This window comes from Opisthocomus hoazin, chromosome 28, assembly GCF_030867145.1.
Source record: "Opisthocomus hoazin isolate bOpiHoa1 chromosome 28, bOpiHoa1.hap1, whole genome shotgun sequence".
In the NCBI taxonomy this organism is placed as follows: Eukaryota; Metazoa; Chordata; class Aves; order Opisthocomiformes; family Opisthocomidae; genus Opisthocomus; species Opisthocomus hoazin.
In genome coordinates, this window is record NC_134441.1 from 3081128 (window position 1) to 3104191 (window position 23064).

Sequence of the window (23064 nt, forward strand, 5' to 3'; positions counted from 1 at the left end):
TGTCCTCAGGCTGTGCAGTGTGAGAGTTAAGGGAGGGTGAAAAACTGCATTTTGGGCAGTTTCCAAGCCTACAGTGTCCAGAACAGGGTTGAAAATGATCTTTCTACAGGGTTTATTCTTTATTCTCTACAATAGACAGTCTGTTGTACTTTTATACGATAGTAGTATTTTCACACTTTCTAGGATATCCAGAATCAATGCTTAAAGCCTGCTGAGCTGAAAAGCAGCCACCAAACAACCCTCTGTGAGTTTATAATGCTCCTTGCAGCACAGAGGAACAGCAACCTTCAGGAACAAGAGAGACTTTCTCTGCTACTCCTTCCCCAAAAAGCTTCACGGCTTGGTGGCAGAAAGAGAGGGAGAAAGGAAATGTAGGTCGTGCATCAGTCAGTTTTCAGGGATCTCATGTTCTGGTGTCTCCAGCAGAAGATCTGAAAGTGCATTAAATCCAGAGTAGGATGTTGGCATTGCCAGTATTCAGGTGCAACCCTGGGCTTTGCGTGGCTGAGCAGAGAGGATGTATCCTCGGGACTGACAAGGATGCAAAGTTCCCACAGGTCTGGCATGGGCAGATCCGTGCTTTTCTGTCTCTGGAAAAAGCTGACAGCACTGAACAGCAATACCATCTTGTAAGATGCCCATGTCACTCCCTGAGGCTGTTCAGTCCCCCCATGCACTTCGGAATTTCCAGCCCACCTGACCTCTATTGGAAAGTCTCTCTTTTAAATATGAGCACTATAAACACTCCAAATTTTAATGGGCAGAATATCTTCAAAGAAGTTACTCTGATCTTCAGAAACAGTCGTGGTTTGATAGAGGTTGTTTTGCCTATCTGCAGCGGAAGTGGAGGAATGCGCAGTTTATACGAAAATAACGTGCACTTGTCCTAATCACTGAGACTTCTGAGCCTCAGCCAAGCCTTTTCACGTCATTACAGTCTACTGCGGGCTGTGGAGGAATTATTTGCCTCTTCACACTTTTGATCTTTGCAGAAAGGAGCGTGTGGCATTTCCAGCCCAGATGTTCACGATGTTTCGCTTAGAGCCAATGGAGAAGTTTCTCCCTAAATGACTCCTGACCCTCATGCCCAGACTAGTAATGAGTTCCTCACAAAGGAGAAAAATTAAATAAATACCGAAGCAGCTCTGTAAAGGTCATCTGAAATCACAGAAGAGAATCATGAGTGGGAACAGTTGCTCTGAAATGATTGCAGGCAAAACGCATCTCACAGGCACATTAGAAACCTCTTGCTTTGAGTGTTAAGAAGATGTGAGTCCCATAGGTGCATGGCGGGAGCTTTGACTTGCCGCATCAGTGGTGTTAGTGGTGCTTGAAAGAGACTTCAGGAAACAAGAAACGTGTCATCTCAGCATCTCAGGATGCTGTAGCATGTGAGACATGCAGGTGATGGGGAAGGTGATGTTTGGATAGCACAGCTTTGGAGGTGGCTAAGCCTGGTGGAGGCCACACTGTCATCCTTGGGGCTCTTCTCTGTCCTACCTATCCTTCTGCAAGGCTGTGGGCTGTGGAGCTCTGCGCCAGCAGGTCCAGCCCCGCTGGTCCAAAGCAAAGGGGTACTGTGATCCCCACTGAGATTTCAAAGTTCCAAGTTTCGGATTTGAAACATTTTAATCATGTTTGAAACATTTTAGTCAGGTTTGATCATTGCAAGAGCAGAGGACCTTGGCTGTGGGTCCTCTGGAAGGCACTGTGATTTTGCAGTAGCCCCATGCAGTAACCTCATGCAGCCCTCCAGAAAAAATTAATTCCCTGGTGTGAAGGTTTGTAGGCAGGACAGTGAGGAGCTGTGTAGTCTCTGGGGATCCTGTGGAAAGGAAAACCACCTGGAGTCAGAGTCTGTAAGTCGAATGAGCTATAGATGGGTCAGATTCTTAAAGGCAGCTCAACTTTCACAAACATTTCCTTTACCCATACTTTATATCCACAGCTGAGCAAAGGTGGATTCAACACACCAAACCAAATCTAAGTTTGAGACTCGGGAGTCTGGGCTCAGTTTTAGGACTAGACAAGTGTCCCCCCAGCAAGGCTGATAGCAGCAAGTTCTATATACCCAATATTGACTTTTAACCTCTGGTAACATTTTCCTGCTCCCAGCTCCCCTTTTTTCACATAATTTTCTCTGTGTTCCTTTCTCTACCCAGTTCGTTTCTCTTTGCAGGCTCTGCCAAGCAGGTCTGCAGCCTGTGTTGAGCTGAACTTTCATATTGGCAAAGCCATGTCCTCAGCAGCAGTAATCCAATGTTGTTGCTTTAATTTCACCATGCTTGGCACAGAGGCACTTGTTTGGTCCTAGACATCTTTCTTGAAAACTCCCATAGATCTCTGTGTTTTTGCCTTTTCTGTTCCCCTGAAGGCTCTAGGCTTGGCTGAGGCTGTGTGTTGCTGCTCTGCCTGCTTAACATCAGTGAGAAGTGAAAGGTTTGCTTGCAGAGTGCTGTTATTTTCTTTCCTACACCGAAAGCTTCAGCGGCATCGTTGTACTGCTGGAAGTGTGACTTGCTGGCAAGCAGTGGGAAAACAAGCAGGCAAGTTTGCAAATAGCCACACTGGCACTATGAGACCTTTGGGTCCAGTTAGTCTTTGTGCTGATGGCAGCAAGTGACAGGGAGACCCAGCATTGTCGCTGGGGTGCAAAGCCAGGTTTCCACCAAAGTGGCTGAGGAAATCCTGTTCTTCGCAGATGAAATGATGAAAAACAGAAGCAGAGGTGGTAAATAAGTCCAGATCTGTTATTATTTGAAAATTGTCCGTCAGGCAAATGCAGAAGCCCCATTTTCTGTACCAGGTAAAGTTGCTGATGGAATCCCTCTGCACAAAGAACTCCATGTATAGATGCGTGAAAGTGCTCTCCAAAGCCTTATCAGCAGCTGTGCTGGATTTATATACACATGGCTAGAAGGAAGAGTCGTGTAAAATAACTGAACAGCCACTGAAGAGATTTTTGTGATATTGTGATTTTATACCTGGAGCCTTGATGTCGATGAGTCTAGCACAGCACAGCGAGTGATGCTGTATGAGAGCTCTTCTCTGTGGACTGATGGGCTGTCTGGGCTTCTCTTGCTCTGTAAGAGCAGTAATCAACTGTATGTGTTAATGTGAACACCTGATCCATGGTGCTGACAGCATTTGCAGCCCACCATCCAGGCATGCTGCGTGACGGGCGGTGCCGCCCCAGACCTCAGAGCTTTTCTGTCTCCCCAGATCCAGCATTTAAGGACATTTTGTTCCACTCAGAAGCACTGTGGGTGTCTCCGGCAAGGAGCCAGGTGGCTGGCAGGAGGGATGCTTCCTGGTTTGTTTTTGTAAAGGTATAACATGTCCTTATGAACTCCTGAGTGCAAGATATTCTCATTGAGCAGCAAGAAGTATTGGCCTGTTCCACAGGTAACTCGAGCAGCTGAAAAAGGAGTTGAAAAAAACACCAAAAAAAGCTAAAGAATATTTTTGAAATTTCCTGTTTCGAAGCATAAACCAGCCTCTAACTTCTGGGCTCCTTCCTCCGAACCAGCCCACAGTCGGTAGCAGACCACTGGACGATACAAGTCCCTGGCTCCGATACTGCTTGGCAATTCCTGTGGGTTCCTGCAGCTGCATTTAATGTCTGTGCACAGCTGGGTGTCTTATCTTAGTTGGTTTTGGCATCAGTTTTGCTTGTGGATTTAGCTAAGTTTTTTATCTCCTCCTCAAGCATCTTGTTTTTCTTCACCATGTCCTCCCGTGAGCGCTCCACATTCATCAACTTCAGCTCCAGTTCCTCGGACTTCTTCTTCTCCCTCTCAATGTCCTGATTCAGTCTCACCACTTTGGCCCAGACTTCATAGTTTTCCTTCTCAAGACTGCAAAGAGAAACAGAGTGTAAAATAATTGGGTCAGAATGGTGCTGGGAAGTTATTGTTTAGCTCTAAAGGAGTCTGCCTTCTGTGTCATTAAGAAATAAAATAAGCTAGAGGTGTTGTCCTGATCCCCTGACCCTCAATGGCCACATAACACAATGCAACAAATCAATACACGTGATCTATAATAATATGATAACAATATCTGAAGCAATGGTAACACTGATGCTTACAACTAATAATATAATAACGCTATTACTGAATTCTGGATAGTATGGTGGTACGATATTGTAGTAATAACAAGAATTAGGACAGTCTAATTATTGCAGAATTATGGTGCCATACAATAATGTAACAAGAACTCTACAGAATATTAATATTGTAGTGATATAACATTAGCAACTAGGTCATGAGAGTACAGCACATGAGCATTGGCTTTTAGATAGCCTACTATAATACTATATTTTATCATTAGTCATTACTATTACATACTGTATAGTATTACTGGTAAACAAATCTGAGCAATGCTAGTGTTATAATAGCATGAGCTGAAGACTTCATACTCTCCAGAAAGCAGCACTGTGCAGCGTGTTACCTTTTAATTTGTTCCTCGTAGTCATTTTTTTGTACCTCCATTGCTTTTTCCAGCTTCAGGATCGTGTTTTGCAGGAACTCCCTGCTCTCCTGGAAAGGCTTGGAGACCTCAGCAGGGCTGCCGGTGGGACTGGCTATTTCCTTTGGCTGGTGGCTGGGACTGGGGCAGGGTAGAAATTCCTTATCGGAGCCGCTGCTTGAAGGGCTTGGACTGGAGCCGCTGCCTTCCCCACTTTCTGCTTGCAAGGTAGGAACATTATCATAGGTCGAAGCCCGGTGAAGGTCAAGCAGCTTAAAAAGATCGTGAGACAACGTTCTTTTATGTCCCTCAGGGACCACGGGGCGCATGCTGCTCCCAGGGGAGTTTTTCCAAAAGTCACTAGCAAATATGTCATTTTTGTCATTGCTGCCTTTCTCCCCCAGAGAAGCAGCCGTCAGGAAAGATTTCCTGTTAGGTAAAGTCTGAGTTCTTTTCCTTGACTGCGTTTTCCACATTCCCAGTGTATCTTTGCACTCGTTATCTTCCCTGGGTGCACTCGAGCTCGCAGCTGGTCCAGGGACACTGCTGGAATTCAGGTTGTCTCTCTGTAAAATAGAGCCTTGGCATCAGGACAGCCTCATCCTGCTTTGTGAGCAGAGACAGGTTGCAGCGACTGCCGTGACTGCAATATTTACAAAAGGCACATTTTAACATGCCAGTAGGAATAGCCACAAGTTTTCCATTCAAAATTGTTGTGGGTTGCATCGTGTTTTCCATTAAAAAGAATTTTTTGCAGAGATTGTTTCTTGCTGAGAAAATCCTTTAATCCTCAATGTTTTCACTTCACCAGCATGAACTGAAAAGGTTTCATCTATTCTGCCTTTTAGCTAAAAAACTGTAGGAGCTTTCGTTTTCCCCAGAACAGTAGATTTTCCACAGGAAAGTGGAAAATTTATCTACATCATTTCCCTGACGTAGATATTCCAGGGATGACAGTTACAGCTCTTTACCCTGTCAACAGCAAGCACTCTTAGTGGCTCACTGACCTGTTAGATCCCATAATAATTAATCACAGATTTATTAAACTTAAGTTTTATTATTTCTCTGAGGATCCAGCCTTACCATTTGCCTTTGGATCAAGCGCTCTGCCCCAGGCACCACAGGGTCCTCTGCGGCATCCCAGCCCACGGAGCTGCGCGGGATGGGGGCCTTCTTGTCATTTTTTTGGGCGGGTGGGGAGGGTGGCACATCCTTGGATGGAGGAAAGAGTTCTGCATGGTCACTTATCATCACAGTCATCACTTTCTGGATCTGTGGCGTGCCTGGAAGAAATTAGAGATCTGTCACTGGCAGACCCAATGTGATGGGCTTTCTTTCACTCACACTTGCATTTTCTGGTTGGTCTTTCCAGCATCCAAAATGGAGATGCATATAGTAATGCAGGTGAAGAAAAGGAGCACATTCATAAAACCAAATGAAGGGAGGGATTTTTATATCACTCCAGAACAGCAGTAGTAGACTGTGGAGCAACCAAGACGGGAGATGCACTGAGCCACAAATTGTGCTTCTTTTGCTTGACAAGTAAACTACAATTATCAGTAATACAAACAGGCATATGAATATCCAGACCATTTGCATGTGATGTCTGTAGGGCAGAGCAGTCTTTGGCCTTAAAATATTTCTTCTGCTGGTTCTGCCTCATCTGTCCTTGCCCACGGGATTACAGTTTCGCTCACCTGAACAGTAATTTCTTTGAGTTTCCTTTGTTTCTCTGAGAAGGATTTCACACCTTCCTGCTCTAAGCAAAAGAAAGGTGGCTTCACCAAATTCCTGAATGGTTTGAAATCTATGGAGGGAACACACAGTGCAAGTCCCGAGGGGTTTTTGTCACCATTAACACATTTACAGACTAACTAACACATGGCTTTACCCTGCTGTACTTACTGTGCCCAGGCATGTGTTTGGCTTATATCCATGGGTCTACGGTAGAAAATTTTTAATTTCAAGTTTGTGGACGGAATTGAGTATTTAAACATATCAGGTGCTTCTATGCCAATTATTCCAGGAGTCTCTTTTACCTCTCATAATAATTGCAGGATCCTCTATCTTGGGTCTGATGAGGTTCACTCCAATCACTGTTGCCAGGTTATCCACACTCATCTTGTTGATGCTAGAGTTCAACTGTATTTCATGTAGAAACCTGCCAGAATCCAAGGGCAAATATTTCAATTCAGAGAAGGAAGACTGCAAAAAGCCTTACACACCCACTGGTGTAAAATCCTGATCAATCCATCCTGAGTCCCAAGGACAGATACATATAGTTGCCTTATAACTGTGACCTGGAGCTGAGTCTTATTGGTGTCAGCAGAAAAACCACCACATGATGAGATGCTCACCCAAAACAAAAAGCAAAAAGGAAGGGAAAATCTCCATCTAATATTTAATGACCAGAGAAAAATGACCCAGGCTGGGTGAAACCAAACAGTTTTGTTGCACAAGGCTTTGTCTAGAAAAACTTCACTTGATTTTAACTCTCAAGGATTCTTAGGTCAGTTTTAGGGTAGGCATTTATGCTCAGACATCATCAAGGTGTTTATCCCCGTGGCTGAAATTCTCCCTTTACAGAAGTCAGGATTTGGTGCCTTGAGGGGAACCAAAACACAGCTTAAGAGGGCTGTCTCTAGAGGAGTCAGCCTCAGCCTTCAGGATGATATTTCTACTCATCATCACCAAATCTGAGCTGTTTATACCTTGTGCAGAGGACTGACCTGCAGATATAACTGAGGAGGTTGTAGTTGTCTCTTGGAAGGAGGGACAGTTGCTTCACAAGTTCCTGATGGCCCTAAATGCAAATTAAGAAATAGCTGTATAAAGATGTATACAGACCTGGTCACTCCATCCGCCCCTGTATGGTCTCTCCTCTTGGCATTTTGTCACCTTGGAAATTACATTTCTCTGGCAGACCAAGCATGGACATGGACAAGTTTTCATACAGTGCTCAGCAAGAGGCAACCCATTGCCCAGCACTGCGGCTGCCACAGCAGCAAAGAGCAGAGTCCCCTCCAGCCCAGCACACGTGTGATGAGCTCTTCGGAAAGAGATGACCGTGCCTAATCTCCTTGCTTTTCTTCTATGTAAACATATAGGACATTTTTAACTCCAATGATCCTGAAGTGAAACAATCTACAGGAAACATTTGCCCTGGAAATATAGAGCTGAACACTGAGCAGTGCTCCTGCTACTGAGGATATCTGCCTTATTTTTTGTGCATAGAAGCAGCATCTGTGAGTGGTTTTTTTTTGCAGTGGGGGGACATATTTTCCACCAAAACATATAGTTAGGAAAAGACAGTTCCCATCTGTTTCTCACTTCTCCCTGTCCCAAATCCCCACTTCCTTCCCTTGTCTCACCCAGAGCCCTCTGTCAGCTCAGGCTGATGGAGACTGCAGGAGGTTGTGTTTCCTTCTTCTCTTTGTTTTCACACTTGCTCTTTGCTGCAAGGGCTCAACGAAAATTGATGCTGAGCAGCTCTTAGATGTGCTCCAGAAAGTTAAACTTTAAAATGGGTAAACACATGTTGTCAAGTTGGGAAACCCCAGTGGCTTTGGGAGATTTAACCTCTTAACTTTCTTCCCTTTTTTTTTTTCCAGATTTCAAAACTCAGTAATTGCATAGCTTATAATGCACAGCTATATACATGCACCTGACATCTCCAGCTCACAAAGCCCTGGCACTGAAACACAGCAAATTTTAAGGCCAGAAGAAGAGAAATGAATGCATCTCTACCTTGCTCTCATCTGCGTCCAACACCTGACCGCACAGCAGGAAATCCTCGTACTGTATCCAGGGTACAGCTGGCTCGGGGAGCTCCCGCAGGTAGAGTTTGAACAGAGAGGCCACAGTGTGCACATCCGTATCCCTGCAATGTGCAAAGAGTTGCTCACACGAAACTCACACCCAGCTGGTGAGCAAACCCTACTCTGCTCCAGGAGCATGAGGTTATATTTGAGCTCTGTGCCTAGGTGCAGGAGACAGAGACAGATAAATAGCAAGCCCTAACCAAGCTGGGGGGAATCCATAGGGCACCCCAACCCAGGGAATGGCCCCAGCTGGCAAGAAAATAAATGCTCGGTGGAGATTTTCCCCACCATGGGGCTGGAAGGTCCCCAGTGTTCATACCCAGGCTGAGCCTTCCCAGCCTACTTTTGACTCATGAGGGTTTGCATGCAAATGTTGTCTGCTGTTCACATGTTTGGCAGGCACTCCCCAGTCTGTACAGAACTGGCGAAGCTTGCCTGGGGTTTTTAAGAATAACAGCAATTACTGAAGTTGTTCTGCCGGGACAGATGTTTGCAGCTTTGCATACCATATAGTTTACATTATGTCAGAAGGACACTGTCAAGATCATAAGCCTCTAATGTGACCTACCTTGAAGTCGCTAAACTGTTATAAACTTCTAGCAAAAATCTCCCAGGTCATTTATTTTTAGGATTGATTGGGGTTTCTAAAATACTGTTATTTTTAACAAATGCGCATAACCATAGAGGATTTTTTTCAGACTTGTGGTTTTTTAGGGCCTACCAAAACACACATTAGGCATGCTGGATGCCTGGGCTGCAATGGCAGTTTTCTAATGCTCTCCACCCAATCCTGCTGTGCTTGTGCATGCAAGTGTGCCTGTGCAAACCCAAACAGGCTGTGAAGATGGCACTGAAGGTCGAGCCAGCATCTTGCAGCATTCAGGTCACTGGAAACCCCATTATTTGCCTTCCTCCTCACTAAGAAAATGTTTTGGTTGACGTTCATGGGGGTTGCAGTCACCCTGAGATCACCGCAGCGATGCTTGTACCAAACCCTGCAGCACAGGGTTAACATTGCAGGGTGCTGGGAAAAGGGCCAAACTCCCCTGCCATGCCCCACTGCAAAACACAGTTCTGGAGGGGAAGAAAAAAAAAAAAGCTTCACCTTCCTATGACCCCCATGCAGGTTACAACAGGAGAGCTGTCAGCAGGGCTCCGGCACCCAGAAAGCAAAAAATATTCAGCTGCAAAACCAACAGCCGGGATGTTATGCTTCCAGAGCAGCTGTGGCTCTACCTTGCACAGCACAGGGATTATTTAGGTAAAAGTTCTGTGGTTTTTCCTAATAAAGCTGGGTAAAAGCAGGAAGAGTTTTGTGGTTAGGGACAGGCCTGCAGACACAGAGAAGGGGCCCCTGCACTCTGCTTAGGCAAACTGTTTTGCACAAAAGTCCAGGGAAGCTCGTGGTTTTGGGTGCTGCCCTCCCACAGGCACCCTAGATTTTGCTGGTGGCTCTCAGAGCTCAGGTGATGCCATGTGGGGCAGCTCCCTGGGTCTGCATAGATGGGGCATCACCACGGGCAGTATCAAGCACCTTCATACACATGCAGCAGCCTGGGCACTCCTTGTCTCCATTATGGTGGACAGGGCAGGGCAGGAATTAAACCGAAAAGCCTCACTTTAGGTGCCATGGAAAGGCAGGACCCACTTTTCCTTTATCCCAACACAGGGGTCATTGCTTTCACCAGTGCAAGCTGTTGGGTAAAGCCCCAGAGCCACCTGCATGAGTGAGCAGGGACGCTGAGCAATGCCTTACGCAACCGGGGCCAAAAGCAAGGGGTTAAACTCTAACTTGGGGGTGGGGACAGTTGGGGAACCTCCTTAGAGAAAATGGGGGGCCTGCAGGGACAGCTGGTCTTCGAGCTATCAAAGGAAGGCTTTAAAGAGATGCACCAGGGGTTTAGCTTTCTTCTCTCATTTTGCAGGGGGCATGACAGAGGTAGCAGTAGCAAATCTCTCTCTCCAGAGCCTCTCTGAGACCTACAGGGAGCTCTCTCAGCTCCAGGGAATTTGCTGTTTTCTCTTAGCCCTGCAGTGGAAGGAGATTGGGAGGGTGCAGCCTTGAAGAAGCCAAAATCTCTCTCTCATCACTATATGGTGTTGTAGGGAAAAGCAACGGGAGGAAAATATCATGGCTATAGGCTGGCAGGGAAAGAAATAACTTCTACCATGTGCGTTAGGGTGTTCTTTGCGCTTATTTGTGATCCTCTACTTGCTTTCCTTTCTCTGCCCTTAGCTGATGGGCTATGTAGGCTCTTTGCTTTACCTCCTTCCTTGGCTGCTCCTGCAAAAGATAATTGCTGTGTGGGGCCAAGATTTTCCTAAATGCTTTCCTTTCTTTCCGTGAATCCCATCTCAGTACCCTCTGATGTTGGTTTTGCCTCCACTGGGGGTTTCTGCTGAATCGTCTCTCCTTGTGAAGCCCTGCGGGAGGGTCCAAGTTTCCTGCAGGGCACTGCCGGGCTCTCTGGGGCTGCTTTTCCCCAGATTTTGGGGTGTGTGAGACCTAGCTGTGTAGGAGAGGGGCAATCCAGCTTTACCGGTCAAATGATGGCCTCTCCCCAGCATCGAATGCGTCTCTGAGCTGTTTCACCAGGTTGTCCTGGCCAGGGAGGCGGAAGATGCCCTCCTCACTCACGCCGTGCTCCCGGATGAACTCGGCACACTTCTGCACCAGGATGGGGACCTGGTGCTGCCCAAATTTCTGCTCATAGGCCATGGTCTCTGCCAAGCGCTGGCCGAACACCACTAGGGAAAGGACAGAGGGGTTAGAGAAGTCCAAAAGTTTTGCTAAAGGCACATGACCTGCCAAAGTGCATCTGGTGCAAATGTGCTTTTCTGATAGCGTAGGAGCTACAAGAAGTCTGCAGACTGGGGGAAAGCAGAACTTCTTCCGAAGAAATAATAGCAAAATGAAACCTTGTTCCTCCCCCAAATAATCAACAGTTCTCAAAAAGATTAAAATCAAGCAGTGAGCCTGGTTTTTTTGCCATGCTGCTTGCCTGCCTTGGAGCAGGGTGCTGATACAGAGGGAGACAGGAACAGCAAAAAGGCTGATGCGAGGGCACAGGGAGAGAAGGCAAGCTCATTACACAACCCTGAAGGATATAGAAAGCACAGAGACCACCAAGAAATAAGAAAAGCTTCCTTGCAGAGATTTGGGAATGAAAGTCTTGCTGATTTAGTTGCTTTTGTTCCCCCTCCCCTCTCCTCTCACCCTCCAGGAACTCCCCTGCGCAAAGAAGAGCAGTATTTTGCAACGGGTGGTACCTTTTCTTGGGAGCAATGGCTTTTTCCTCCTGAACTCGCAGCAAAAGAAGAGCTCGAAGGTGGGAAGGCAGCAGCCTGCATCCCAGCTCTTCCTCCTTGGAGAATGGGGCATGGTAAGAGCAGACAAATCCCGACTCAAACTGGCACTGGGGTATTAATGGCAAAGGGTCCTATAGTCCTCTACCATTTTTTTGCCCTGGCAGTGCCTGTGATGTGTTCACCTCGTGCTCTGAAGGCTGAAATAATTCCTGTGTACGTTCCACACCAGGAAAATGTAAGTAAACACTCTCATATGGAACCACAAGGCTTGTCGGCACCTGCCTAATCATGAGGGTTTTCCATTTATGACTTGCTTACACTTTTAAATAATGAATATAAACCTGTCATTGTGTACAGTAAAGGCAAACAGCTTTTTTTGGTTTTTTTGCCCCTCTGCTTTGGTAGCTGATAATGAATTGCTTATTTAACTGCAAGCTGGTAGATTTGTTAGTTTGGGGATACGTCCCCAGGGCCACTGCAATGCCCATCCCAGCCCGCTCGGCAGGTGGCTGTTGTAGGGTGGCAGCCAGACCTGCAACACCCCTCGAAGATTTTGGAGATGCTTTTGCCACTGCTTCATACTTTGCAGCTGCTGTGCTTTTTTGGTGTGCAACAAGCTCACAACTAGCTGGGTCACATGGGGCTGCTTCCAGGTGGGCTATTGCCAAATCTTCCACCATGCAGTGGGTTGCTTTAAAAGCACACGTTACCTCAGCTTGCATTGAAGCCAAAAACCTGAAGCGTGAAGTTTCGGGGTCCGTTAACCTGTGTATTGACATAAAATGCAGCTCCATAGTGTCTGACTTCTCTGCTGTCCTCGGGGCTTTCTGTACTACTATAAATTTACATTTTCTATCATATAAGGTCACTTTATCTAGCTGGAAGAAACTGGCAGCCTCCAAAGTTTAAGCAAGTATCAGATGTGGAGTGCTTATTAAATATTACAGCCAGGTGGGCAGTGCCCTGAAAATTTCTGGCTCACGCAATTCTAATTTCAGATAAGTAATGCTGCCTCCTCCAGGGTCAGCATGTTTAATTTTAGAGGGAGAAAACAACAGGGTTGCAGAGAAAAACAGCTCTGTCGTTGTTTAGGTGAAGCTTATCTGTGCCTATGGCAGGGTCACAGTGAAAAAGCTCAAACTGGCAGCGCCTGCTTGCCTCTGAACTGCTGTGATTTATATTAACACAGGAGCTATGGGAGACCGGAGGTCCATCATGCTTGTCTTATACACCTGAAGGGCATAGACCCTATAAAAATTATAGAAGTAGTCAGGACAAAGCACAGAGGGAGAGAGGAGAGGCTCAGGATGACCATCTAGGTTAGTGTTCTTTTGGAAGAGAGCTAAAGAGACTCCCAGCCCTGTTTCATTGGTGGATCTTGCTTATAGGAGTTCATCCTTATAGGAAAAGTCAGGATAGTTCATCCTTATGGGTAAGTGGCTGGAGAGACCTTTGCTGTTTCCTCTGTGGGCTTCACCTGTGGTGGCAAATTTACAGTGTGCTCCTTTCTGATCGATTAATTTTTTATACTTCCCTGACCACAATTTTGTAATGGCATAAATGCACACCCAAGGGAGGTGGAAGCAAGGATCCTGTTGCCACAAGCCTTGCCTGTGTGTGGGGAGGGCCATTGCGTGGCCAAGGCAAACTCTGCAGAGCAAATTGGGGCAGAAGGGCTGGGCTGAGCAAGAAAAGCTGGAAGAGAGGCGAAGCAAGGAAATTGGCAGGTGAAAGGCCAGATTGTTTAATGTTTCATCCCTGAATACCAGTTGTTTTCAAGAACAACATTTTCTAGGGTCAATAAGTCAACAAGGAAGTTTGCAAAAGAGGTTGAAACCAGCCCAGAAATCTTCATTCGTGCGTGGCTGCCATTTCCTTAACACTGTCCACGTTTGCAGCAGACTCAACACTGTGGGGTCCGGTCTAGGAGTAGGTTTCTAAGGTGTTACAAATTATAGTCTCATTACAGCTCCATTTTCCAGTTTCAAGGGTTTGTAAGCCCAGCTTTGAAATCCTTGCACAAAAATACTGCGGAACGCAAGATGGTAGGAAATCGCTTCTCCAAGAGCCATCCCTGCTCCCCATTACCTCCTGACGCTGACCCCAGCACTCGTCGGATGGATTTAACCCATTCCTCCATCTCAGACTGGGAATTAGCCATGAGCACGCAGGTGTCCTGCCCTGTCCGGTTCTGGTCTCCAGAGACCCCTACAAAAAAAATTTATGCGTCATTTATAGAGAGGATTGGAGGAGAAAAGACACATTCTTGTTGTTTTTTTTACTAAATGCTTTTGGCTCCAAATTTCTCCATTAATGTCTATTTGGCTGTGAAATGAAGCAGCACTTTTACATTTCACCCTTGGCAAAGGTCTGCAAGAAAGGAACAGAAACTGCTTAACGTTGCAGCTTGGTAAGGCTTCTCAGCATGGGACGTGGACACTGACACTTCCAGCTCTGACATGAATATTGAAAGCAAAGCATTAATTTTCATGTGCAACACAGCGCTGTGGGGACCTTGAAAAGACTGGCAAGGTGACTTGCCCAAATGATATTGCGTGAACACTCCAGCCCAAAAGCATGCAACGAAGAGGAGTGCAACATCCTCACCTGGGATGATTTCGAAGATAAATTTCCCCCCTTCCTCTGGGTTGCTGGCCACCTCCTTGATGGTGCTTCCCTGAAGAGACAGGCAGCCCTAGGACAAAGAAGAGCAGGAGCTGCAAACACCCGTGTCCCATCTTTGCGAGGCTGACACTACCATGTGTCAGCACTGAGGATCAAAGTCCTTCTTTCAAACAGATTGCAGGACCTGGGAGCCTGATATATATATATACACACACACACACTAAAAATTACTTTTCAGACAAGAAGGGACATTTCTTAAATGCCAGTTTATCTGATGAAATGACTCTTGGAATAAGAAAATTGGTGATTTTGCTCTTTCATTTTTTTCCTCCCTTCTCATGTTTTTTTAACCCCTCTTGGGAGTGGAAGAAGAAAGCACAAAGGAGAAGGGACTTGGCAAAACACCGGAGCATCCTGTTTCTGCTGCACCAGAGCAAGAAAACTGTTTCTTTAACACAGCATCGCTTAAAACCAAAAACCAAGGTCAAAGTTTGCAGGAGAGGAGTAGAGAAAAAGAAGAAAAAGAGAGGGGAAATACAAAAGCAAAGTGGAAAACAGCCATTTATTTTGGGCCTTCCTTTCCCCAGCTGTCGTGGCGAACGCGGGCAGCTTGGTCCCCGCCGGAAAGGATGGGTGGGGAGTGGACGAGGCATGTGGGGGCCGAGCAGGCGTATGAGTCAGCACCCCAGGGCAGGAAATGAGCCTGTGCCATAGAAATGAAGTTTCTCAGCTATTTTAGCCTCCTGAAAGCCATTGGGCTCCTGTGAGCAGCAAGGACCATCAGCGCTTCAAGAGCCTGAATTGCAGCCGTATCAATCAGAATCTTTGATGGGATCAGAGAGGCTTGAAGTGACCCTGAATGATGCATCAGTGTCACGGTGAGAGCTGCCAAAAGCACCACAAATGGCAATACACTTTTTGCAGCACTTCTGTCTCTACATCCCACTCACAACCAGGGAGACTGCTCTTCCCAGTCACCCCTGAAGCGGGGCAAAGGCAGAAATAAAACCTGGATCCCATTGGGCTCAGCCCTGTGCTTTCACCCTGAAGGTCTACTGATCGCCTTCGCCTCACGAGCATTTTCTATCTTAAGATTAATTTTGCTACCAGTAACAATTTGTACAGACAGTGGCTTTTCCAGAAAAGGGGAGGATCTTTCCCTGAAATTTTTCAAAACAAGGAAAAGATGGTGGATATTCAAAAAGTAAGTTACAGTATGGAGAAAATGGTTGAAAAACTAAGAAGTTACCCATGTAAACTGGAGAAACAATGTGATTTCTTCCTGGCAAGTGCACTACAATGCGTACTCTGAGAAATGGTTTATACAGGTGAGACAGAGGGCTTGTTGCGCCTCGGAAGGACTGAAGATGGGATGATGCTGCCGGAAGGCTGCGGACGTCAGGCACTGGTGCTGACATTTAAATCGTACCCAGGTGGGCGATCACACTCCCATTTTGTGCAAAGGGTTGGTGCATGTTGTGCTCTCCTGGGGATATCAAAAACCATCAGCGCTGACATCCACTGGAGCATTCAGCAGATTTCAAGCCTTTTCCCTTAGAGGAAAAGGCAGTGGGACAGGTTTCCTCTGGCTGTGCAGGGTGGACTAGGGCAGCAGCTGAATAACACAAACAGCATCCGCACCACTGAGCCTTCTGCGAAGGTCGGGGCTGGGCCAGGATGGGATACAAACCCGGAGGCCGGAGAGAGAGAGACATTTCCTTTCTTTATCCCTCCAGCTTCCCCCTCCCATGGCAAGAGCTCCTAAGGAAGCAGGTGCCCTTCGCTGTCATCTGTCCAGCCCACAGCCCTGCCAAGAGATCTGTCTTGGGCAGATCCTCACACCCAGGCTATGCTGAAAGTCCTGCTTGTTTTTCCCTAAAAGCATCCTGTAAGATTCCTTTCCCACCAAGTGCATGGCTGAAACCTCTCTCAAAGCTCCTGTCATCTTGTGCACCCATCGCTGCACCTGCCATCACAAAAATGGCAGTGTACTGAGCTCTTTGTCTCCCCAGGCTTTTTCTGTTGTCTTGGAGAATGGTAGCAACTTTTTAGTTGGTAACTGTTTGGTTTTTTTCCAGCACCCCATTGCTTGGGCACAGAGGTACCAAGCCCCCAGCAGGGCTTGCAGGCACTTTAAGAATTTAAGTGCATAGGTGATGCTGATCAGGATATCTCATCTCTGTTACTGCCCAGAGGCAGAAAACATCTTTAATACCCTACTCCAGACCCATCCCCAATCCATTTCCCTATGAGCAAAGCTGCAAGAAGGTGGAAACTGAGGACTGGCAAAGCTCAGTGGCCTCATCCTACCTGTGGTTTGACATCGTCCTCGTCCTTGTAGTAGTAAAGCTGCTGGCCCTTAAGCACAAAGTACCGCTGCTGCCAGTTCTTGACGATGGAGCGCTGCTTTTTCAGCCAGCCGATCTTCAGAGGCCTCTCCAGAGGGTTGGGGGAGGCCGGGCGGGCGCCCGCTGCCTCGCCGCTCATCACACTCTTGGAGCGGGCTGCGAAGGAAAGAGAGGGATGGGCTGGCAGGGACGCACGGGGACGAGTTGCCAGCAGACCCGCGCTGGCTGTCCCCAGGATCGATTTAAGCTACAACAGCGAGAGCTGCTCTCTGCCCCTCTGCCGGTGCTGAGCAAACTGGCTAGAGTTTTTAAAGGAAGTGGCTGCAGTATCTGTCAGTATGTGCTTCCTTTTTCCTGCGTGGGAGTAATTGTCTTGCAAGTGAGAAGAAAATCATTAGCTTTTTTTTAATGGGAGTGTGTGTTTTTTTAATACCCACCCCAAAAAGCCTGCAGCAGCGATAGCGGAACGACCCAGCCTGGCTTGAAAACAGATGTTTTGAAACTGCAGTTTTGCTCTGGTAGAGCATTGCCTGGTGTTGCCAATGGGGCAGTTCTCATACAATGAGACTGGAAGGTCTCCAAGGTGGGGAAAAGTGCCGGTGTGGATTTACTGGATGGGCAGAGCAGTGTCCCCTGTCTCCCATTTGCATTATGCAGATGAGTCCCGTTGGTGCCACTGACCTGTGCCAGGGACCAGCAGCATGGCTCTGTGACATCTCTAAATGCTTCTGTGGTGGTAAATGCATTGCGAGGGATTGTGTCCAGAAGGGACACTTTGATTTTTGCCTCTGGATCAGGCACTGCAGAACCCCAGTGCCATTCCAGCTGGGTAGAGTTAACCTTTATCGTTGCAGGGCAAAAATAATTATATCACTCCACGGGAATTCAGCTTCACTGGTCTCTGCACGTGGTGACTTCCTGAGGTCTTATGTCTCCACTGCTAAAACGGAGCTGATGGCACCTGGCTGGGTGCTGCACGTGAGGGTGCTGGAGGATGCGAGGCCCTGAGCCCAGCAGCGTTTGCTGGCAGAGGGCATTCGGGCTGAGCCAGGGCTGCGAGGGAGGCGTTGTGCAATGCTGTGGGATGGGGAAGCTGCGGCGGCCCCATATCTCTACCCCCAGATGCCCACTTTTCCCCTGAGCTGGTCAGCAGAGCAGAGAGCTGCAAAAGCTGTGTTAGATATGAACATCAATGAATCCTGGCGTGGACCTGAGTGCAAAGGACAAGCTTAAAAAAGGAAAAAACCTAAAAATCACATGAGCCTATGAAACATTTTGCACTCCGTGCCGAGCGGTTAGCAGTTGCTTCAGAGGTCAGAGGTGCTGCAGTTCAAGAGTGTTCCCGGCTTCCCCTTCTGAAATCCCCTGAAGCAAGAATCCCCGCTGCGTTTTGCCTTCATCCTTCGGAGCCAGGCTTGGGTAGGGCACTCTGAGCTCACCTCTCCACTACAAACCTGTTACAGGATTGAAAATCCCTTTCCAAAAATCAAAAAATATTATGAATCCAAAATTCAGCCTTTGAAACACAGTGAGGATGCTGCTTGTATCTCAACGCATGCTGATGTGGGATGTCCCCTGCAGAAGATGTGGTTGTAAGCAAGGACCTTCAAAAGGGATTTGCCAGCCAGCTCCCCTGAAAAATGCTGTTACTGGGGATTACCCTGATGCAAAAACCAAAACGGGGTTTCCAAATTGCACCTCAAGCTCCAGGCAGCTTCTTTGCTCTTTGCCAAAACATCTGCATTGCTCAAATCTCATAAATATTAGTATGTCTCTTAGCAAACTGCTCTCGAGCAGCATCGCTCCTCTCCATAAATCGTGTTCCTTCATGTCTTGCGGCTGCCACTGACTCCTCAGGGGTGAGGATTTTTGGGGAATGATCCACGGGGTGGAGCAGCTACCGGGAGCGTGAAGGCTGCTGGGTGCAGGGCGCTGCCTGCCTCTCGCGAACGCTTTGCTCTGTGGAAACCACAGCCCATTGCCCAAGAGCAAATCCCGAGTGGGCTGGCTCCGGACTAGCCCTGTTCTGCAGAAACTCCCGCGAGCCAGCACTGTGATGCCTTCCCGAATCTTGCTGTGTGTTCTTCTATCCGATCATAGGACCTTATCTCCCCCTCGATGAAACAGATGCCAATATTTGCTTTGTTTAATTAGTGCTAACATTTGCAGAGTGAGGTCTCTGTACCAAGCACGGATGATCACAAGGGATTAAGGATCCGAAGGATTAATCAAGGATTAAGATCCGAAGTGAAGCTGTTGCAACGCAGCTCGCAGGGTCCACACTCACACCCAAATGGGTGGAGATGAGGGATGTGTCTCCATCCACCAGCTCCGTGTTCAGCCTTCCCCAAAGAGCTCAGCTCAACCCAACAGCACTGATATTCCAGCGGCACAAGACTTGGAAGGAGAAATAGTGTCTTTGATGAAAAATGCAATGTTTTACTACCTTTTATCTGAGATATTAATCTCCCTCTAAGCCCGTCACAGCTGCATCAGGGCTCTGCACCACAGAAAGGAAGCAACCTGGCAGGCACTGCTACCCGGGGGTTTCTTCTGCTCTCAGCCTTGAGCTTAAATTGCTTGCTCCTTTCTGGAAATAAGATTTATTCTCTCCCTCTTTAAAGCCTTCCCCAGGCGCATAAGGAATGTGCATTCAGAGGGGTACACTTGGGTCCCGTTTCTTTAGCATCAGCCTTTCTGAAGCGCCAGGCTCGGGGAGCAACCAGAGGCCTGTGCTTAGCGATGGCTTGGCCATGTTCATGCATGTACACATGCACCCATGTGAACACGCAGATGTATTTTCGCTCTGCACAAGACAGATCCCCCTGTACTATGGGGTCATTTAAGGCCAAAAGAACAGTTTGCAGGATCCTTCTTACCCACAAAACGAGCACTCCCCAACCACCACCCCCACCACGGCACTTGTGTAGAGGTGTGGGGAGGGAGCTGCTGTGGGGACTTTGGCTTTGCAGACAGTGAGGCTATTTTTGCCCTGTGGAAAGTTTTCTGCATTCACTAAACCAGAACTACCAAGGCTGCGGCTCCCTCCCTTACCACTTTTCCAAGTTCCTACCTTTTGTGGCCAGTGCAATGTGCAGCTCACGTGTGATGACCAGATGAAAATTTTACGCAGGGTTGGGGCGAAACTTTTTGCCTGGTTCTCAGCAGGGTGGTCCAGCAGTTACAACCACGTCCTCCCTCACCAATGCATCCCTGCCACACTTGGCCCTGCTCCTCCTTGCCACTCTCGCAGGGCAGGAAAGAGCCACTAAGAGCAAATGTGGTGCCCCCTGAAGCGTTTCCTGCGGTAACCGCCTCTGAAGTTGAGTGTTTCCTCCAAAACATCCTTGCTCTTCCTCCAGCCATTGGGACTGGCCACAGCAGGGTGGCCATGTCCTGCTGCCTGCTCCCAGAAAAGAGGAGCCACTGCCAAAGTGTGACTTCAGGAGAAACTGCATCACGTGCCACCGTTGTATCCACATCAAAGCTGGCTCCAGCCCCAAATCATTGTCTTGGGCAAGAGCCCTCCCTGCTATCCCCTTTGGTCCTGCCCCACAGGAGGGACCTCGGGTACTTGCAATAAAAACCAGTAAAAACAAAAGTGCCACAATAGGTTTTGCAATAAAAATTGCAAATGCCATTTTCTCCTTCATTGAAATAAATAGATTTGCACTTTTCTCAGCATGAGGAAGCACGCAGGAGCTGGCACGCTGTCCTGGGGCTTTACAAAAGCTGCTTGTGCCATGGCCACGGCTGGGGACAAGGAGGGGGAAGTGTCCCAAAGCTGGGAGGAGCCAGCGAGGCCGGTGGTGACTATTCTGCAAACATTTTCCACAGGCAAGTCACATCTCTGCTGCACCCCTGAAGACAGCAGCAGCTGGTTCCCGCAGCCAGAAACCCCAAAGCATGAGAAGAGTCGATGCACCGAGCTGCACCCCAGCGCTCAGGTCTCTGCACATGCACACACAACCCTCATCTCATGGGCTCACAGCAGCTGCAAGCTGCAAAAAGCGCCCAGAATTTCATCACAGGTAGATTTTCTTGATAAAAATAGCAATTCCTGGTAACAACACAGGTTCAAGCCTGTGTCCCCTCTCCACCCTGGCTGATTCCCATCAGCCAGCAGGCTCAGTGTCCCCTGGCCTTTTTTTCTGAGCTATGGGTTGAATTTATCCACTGCTCCACAGGCCCTGTGCAAAAGAGTATTAATTATCCTGAGAACGGGCAATGCAGGAATCCAGGATTCTTCCATGATAACTATGTGAGGATTTCTCCACTGCTGTCCTGCAAGCTGATGGGTGCGGGTGATGGCACTGCTTCCTCTGTCTGCCTGCAAGCTGCTGGACCACCCGGTCTTTCATCCTGCCCATCCTGCCGAGCCCAGCCACAGCGGTGGCTGCTGGGGACCAGTGGTGCTTCACCTGGGGCCTTGTGTGAAGTAAATTGTTGGATTACTGCAGTGAAAGCAGGTTCAGATAGAAGTCCAAAGTGCCTTTGCAAGAAAATCCAGCCAGGACGAACTTGCAAGCTGACGCAAGGTGCGGGGAGGAAGAGCTCAGCACACAGAGACCAGCATGGTCAAATCTCTCCACTGCAGGGAGAAATCAAATTGCCAGTGTATGCCTTGATCATGTTTTGGCACCAGTGCCAGGACCACGGAGGGCCTTTGTCTCAGTGTGTGCACGAGGCTGGGCTTGTGCACCCCTTCCTTGACCGCAGCATCCTCAACCCCAAATCCCTTCCCTGGTTGCTCGACCCAAAAGCAGGCAATGACTCCACCAGGATTTTTTGGCCACGGAGCCCACTGTAGGGATCCCTCACTCCTTCCCAAAGGCATTCTCACGTGGTTTTCATGCTGGAGATCGAGCCCATGGTAGAGAAGAGCTGTGCAAAGCCTGGGCAGAGGCACCAGAGAAGTCAGGAAATCACACAGTGAAGCCGTCCCACGGCACAGAGCCCGTCATGGGCGTCAGGTGGCTCTTTACCACCGGTGAGAGGAAACCAATGACGTCAGGGTGGGCGAAGAAACCTGAGCAAGAGCGAGATTGCTTCCTGCACCGCTCTGTCCACCTCTTGGCCTGCACTTCACCTCCTGCAAAGCTTGTGCCAGCGGAAGGAGTCCGTGTGGTTTAAATCCCCCCCAAACCTGGATTTTGGGTGGGCAGCAGGCCCACACTGCCAGGTCCCCCCATTCCCCACCCTACCGAGACAGCCACTGCTCCAGCCTCAGAGCCACAGCCCTGACCGTGCTCACAGCATCCCTCGGTGACAACTTTGCAAATCACCTCTTGCAAATCATTTGCAAACCATCTGCTGTCTTGAAAGCAGTAGCTGGGGGCCAGGTCACCCCACTGAGGCCAGAAGTGGGTTTGTGTCTGAGCCATGGCCAAAATTGCATCCGGGCTTGGCCACAGGCACCCCAGCAGACCCCGGCTTGCACCTGAAAGGCTGAAGCAGAAACAGAAGGGCATAAAGAAACAGTCACGGTACCTATTTTTGCAGCATCCATTTTTAGGTTGAAATCCCAGTTCCGTGGCAGCTTGAGAGACATTTTGGATCAGGAGGGGCTTTCTTTTTTTCAAAGCGGGGCTTGCTGAGGAGACGGCCTGAAATGAAGCTCTGATAGTCCTGTGGGGATCCTGCACCCAGGGTGCGATCCCCCCCACGAAGAGCGACGGCTCGGCAAGGGTTGATTTGCCAACGTACTTCCTCCTCCCTCCTCTGAGAGCAGCTGTGAACAACCCCATAAAAGTACTTTCCTGCCCTGCTTTCCTGCAAAGCTCTCGTCTTGCTTCCCTGATGATGCCAAGGTGATGCCACCTTTTTTGCTCCCCTTTTTGCTACCCGCTTTGGCTGATGGGGAGATGCAGCAGCCCGGCCCCAGCCTGCACTGAAATGTGGCTGCCCAAGGTTGTTCTCCGTACGCTGCTCGTTGCATTTGAGGAAGTGGGTGTCCTTCTCAGTGCCATTGGTGCGCTAGAAAAGTGCTCGCTGAAGGACACGGCCCAGCGCGGAGTTTCGGGAAATGTTTTGCTCAGCGGCAAAGCAGAGCAGGCTGTGGCTCAGGTGGCCACGGCTGAATGCCGCAGGATGGCATCTCTGGATGTCCTAATGCATCCCTGTGTGCACGCCCCAGATGATGTGAATGTCTTTTGCATTTTCTTATTGCAGCTGTTGAATAGTCCCTACAGCTGATTTACGGTTTTTACACACACTTTGTAGCAGCGGTACGAGCGAAATGGAGATGAAATGAAGCTGCTCTTGGAGGAAAGGCTGTGAGTATCAGAGCAGTGAGGGCCAGGAGATGTGGGCAGAGACCCACCAGGACCACCGGATCAAGCACAACCCCTTTCCCTGCTCACAACAGCAAGTGTATCCTGTTTCATGTCATTTAATGCTGTTTTTCCTCAAAAGAAATGGCCGTGCATCTACAAAGCAGACTGCAATGAGATTAGAGTGAGACGCAGCTCTCAAGAGGCAGGATAAACGCCAGG

At 48.3% G+C, this 23064-nt stretch overlaps 1 protein-coding gene across 1 annotated transcript; it reads right to left on the reverse strand.

Moving 5' to 3' along the window:
* Positions 1-44: 44 nt before the first annotated feature.
* On the reverse strand, positions 45-22411 carry ARHGAP25 (Rho GTPase activating protein 25). Its single transcript, XM_009936566.2, has 11 exons — positions 22061-22411; positions 16533-16726; positions 14205-14292; positions 13686-13805; positions 10829-11036; positions 8215-8347; positions 7197-7270; positions 6507-6628; positions 5551-5750; positions 4450-5033; positions 45-3857 (listed from the first exon to the last, which is right to left on the reverse strand). The coding sequence occupies exons 1-11, from the start codon at positions 22119-22121 to the stop codon at positions 3647-3649; spliced, it is 1995 nt and encodes a 664-aa protein (XP_009934868.2). The 5' UTR covers positions 22122-22411; the 3' UTR covers positions 45-3646.
* Between the last annotated feature and the right edge of the window lie 653 nt (positions 22412-23064).